At 39.7% G+C, this 2,154-nt stretch overlaps 1 protein-coding gene across 1 annotated transcript; it reads left to right on the top strand.

Annotated features, from left to right (window-relative positions):
- Positions 1–268: 268 nt before the first annotated feature.
- On the top strand, positions 269–1,717 carry LOC126204223 (uncharacterized). The gene has a single exon (XM_049938620.1). The coding sequence runs from the start codon at positions 269–271 to the stop codon at positions 1,715–1,717; it is 1,449 nt and encodes a 482-aa protein (XP_049794577.1).
- Positions 1,718–2,154: the final 437 nt, after the last annotated feature.

Below are 2,154 nucleotides of genomic sequence, written 5' to 3' on the forward strand. Positions count from 1 at the left end.
AATTAGGAGTGTTTTGGGTTACTAGAGGTTATTTTGTATTACTTGCCTGTGTATTGAAAATAAACCAAACATGTCTACGGAAGATAAGCAAGTCTGTGAGGCAGTAGTTGAAAGGAAAGGGACAGGACAGGAGGACAGAGATGATTCAGGAATCAGTGATTGTGGATTGTCATTAGGAAGCCCATCAGCACATTCAACTAGTTATCCTGAGACACCGGGACAAACGATGAGAGCTAAGCCAGTTTCAGAGGACGCTGATAGGTGGTCGATGTTGGTAGACTTGATAAAGAAGAGTTCACAAGAAGCTAGAGAAAGGGAAGAAATATCCCGAAAATTATTAGAGAACGGTCTCAGAGAATCATTAGAGAAGAGTTCACAAGAAACAAGAGAATCACTAAAGGAAGATTTACAAGAGATCAAAACATCACAAATGAAGATGGAATATAATTTGAAGAAGGAAATGCAGGAGTTACAAGAACGACTGAAGATGGACATCGACGAAAGAGAGAGGAAGCTACAGAAGAGCATAGACCAAGTCCAGGGAGATGTGGAGAAGGTGGAAGGAAAGTTAACAAGAAAGATAGAAGACGATATTGAAGAAACGAAAGCCGAATTGGGAGAAAGAATCAACAAAGTGGAAACAAGTTGCAATCATCGAATCGCCGAGGTGACGCAGATGCAGAAACAATGCAACGATGCTGTTAAGGGGATAGGAGATAGGCAAAATCAACTAGCTGTCAATCTGAGAAATGCTATAGCCGTGCAACGAGAAGAGGATAACAAGAGGGTTGAAATGGAAGTCAAGCAGTTACAACAGGGAGTGCAGCAATTGGAGAACAAGACAGAAGAAATTGATAAACGAATTAGCAATGCCACCTTAGCCATTGGGGGAGATAAGGTCGTTACATTGATGAGCAGTGATAATCGGTGCATCCAAAGTAATACAGGGCAGAAATTTAGACCGAAAGGAGGGTTGCACCCAATGATATTTATGAAATGGCTAAGAGGAGTTTTCCCAGCACATCTTAAGGACTCAGACAAGATTCAATTTGCAATAGATAGAATGGAAGGTGAGGCCTTCACTTGGGGAGTCAGGAAGAAGGAAGGGACTACTAATTATGATCAGTTTGAAGAGGAATTCTTGAAGAAATACTGGTCCAAAAGCCATCAGTGTGCAGCAATTGAGGACCTACTCCATCGCAAGTCACTTAGCACATGGAGAGGAACGTTGAGAGAGTTTGCCGAACATTTGTGGGAACTGAACGAGACCTTGGAACAACCCCTGAGTGATGACGTAATGATATCAGCGATAAAAAGAAGAATGAGCCAGAGAATGCAAGAAACTGTATTCGGGAGCCTAATTGAAGATAGGGAGGCCTTGATGAAAATACTGGAACAGTTGGAATCTGTTCGATCACAGGGACACAATCAACCTAATGATCAAAACCGAGGGGAAAGTAATGACCCAAGGAATCATTTTGGTAATTCGTCTAATTATAGAGGAAGAAGTGGCAGTCATAGATACAGGAACCATGGTGGTGAACGTCAATGGAGAAATGATTGGAGAAGGAGTGAAGAACCAAGAGATCATGAGAGAAGATGGGATAGTCGAATGAATGACACAATGCATATAGAAGAGGGAAGTAATGACCCAAGGAATCATTTTAATCATTCATCTGATTATAGAGGAAGAGGTGGAGGAACCGAAGAAAACTGAATGACACTCCAGGTGAGGTCCAGTCAAGAGTGAGGGCTACCAGGACCCGAATAAACCTGCTAAGATATTTAGGACATTTAGTTGCAAAACGGACATTTAAAAAGGGAAATGTTTATTTACAGTGTGTTTTGTGATGTATTACAATAGAATTGCATATTTCTTATCGAAGATTATCTGAGAATAGGTACAAAATCTGTAACAACTATTTTGTAGTGTAGTAATTTATATGTCATGTGTTTAAGTAATAATTTTTGAGTGTATGTGGTGTGTTTCATTCAATATTGGACTTGAGAGGACTATTACTGCTTGATAAAAAATTGTAATTTGATATACCACATTTATGTGATGTAATAAATTTTTGTAAGAATTATTGTGGAGGCAGCCCACTACCGGAGTCGAGGGATTATTTTGATGAATTGTAATTTCTTTCATTATTT

Source organism: Schistocerca nitens, chromosome 9 (assembly GCF_023898315.1).
Source record: "Schistocerca nitens isolate TAMUIC-IGC-003100 chromosome 9, iqSchNite1.1, whole genome shotgun sequence".
Classification (NCBI taxonomy): Eukaryota; Metazoa; Arthropoda; class Insecta; order Orthoptera; family Acrididae; genus Schistocerca; species Schistocerca nitens.

Bases quoted from the DNA above. Each gene is read 5' to 3' on its own strand.
- LOC126204223 (XM_049938620.1), top strand. From the start codon at position 269: ATGTTGGTAGACTTGATAAAGAAGAGTTCACAAGAAGCTAGAGAAAGG.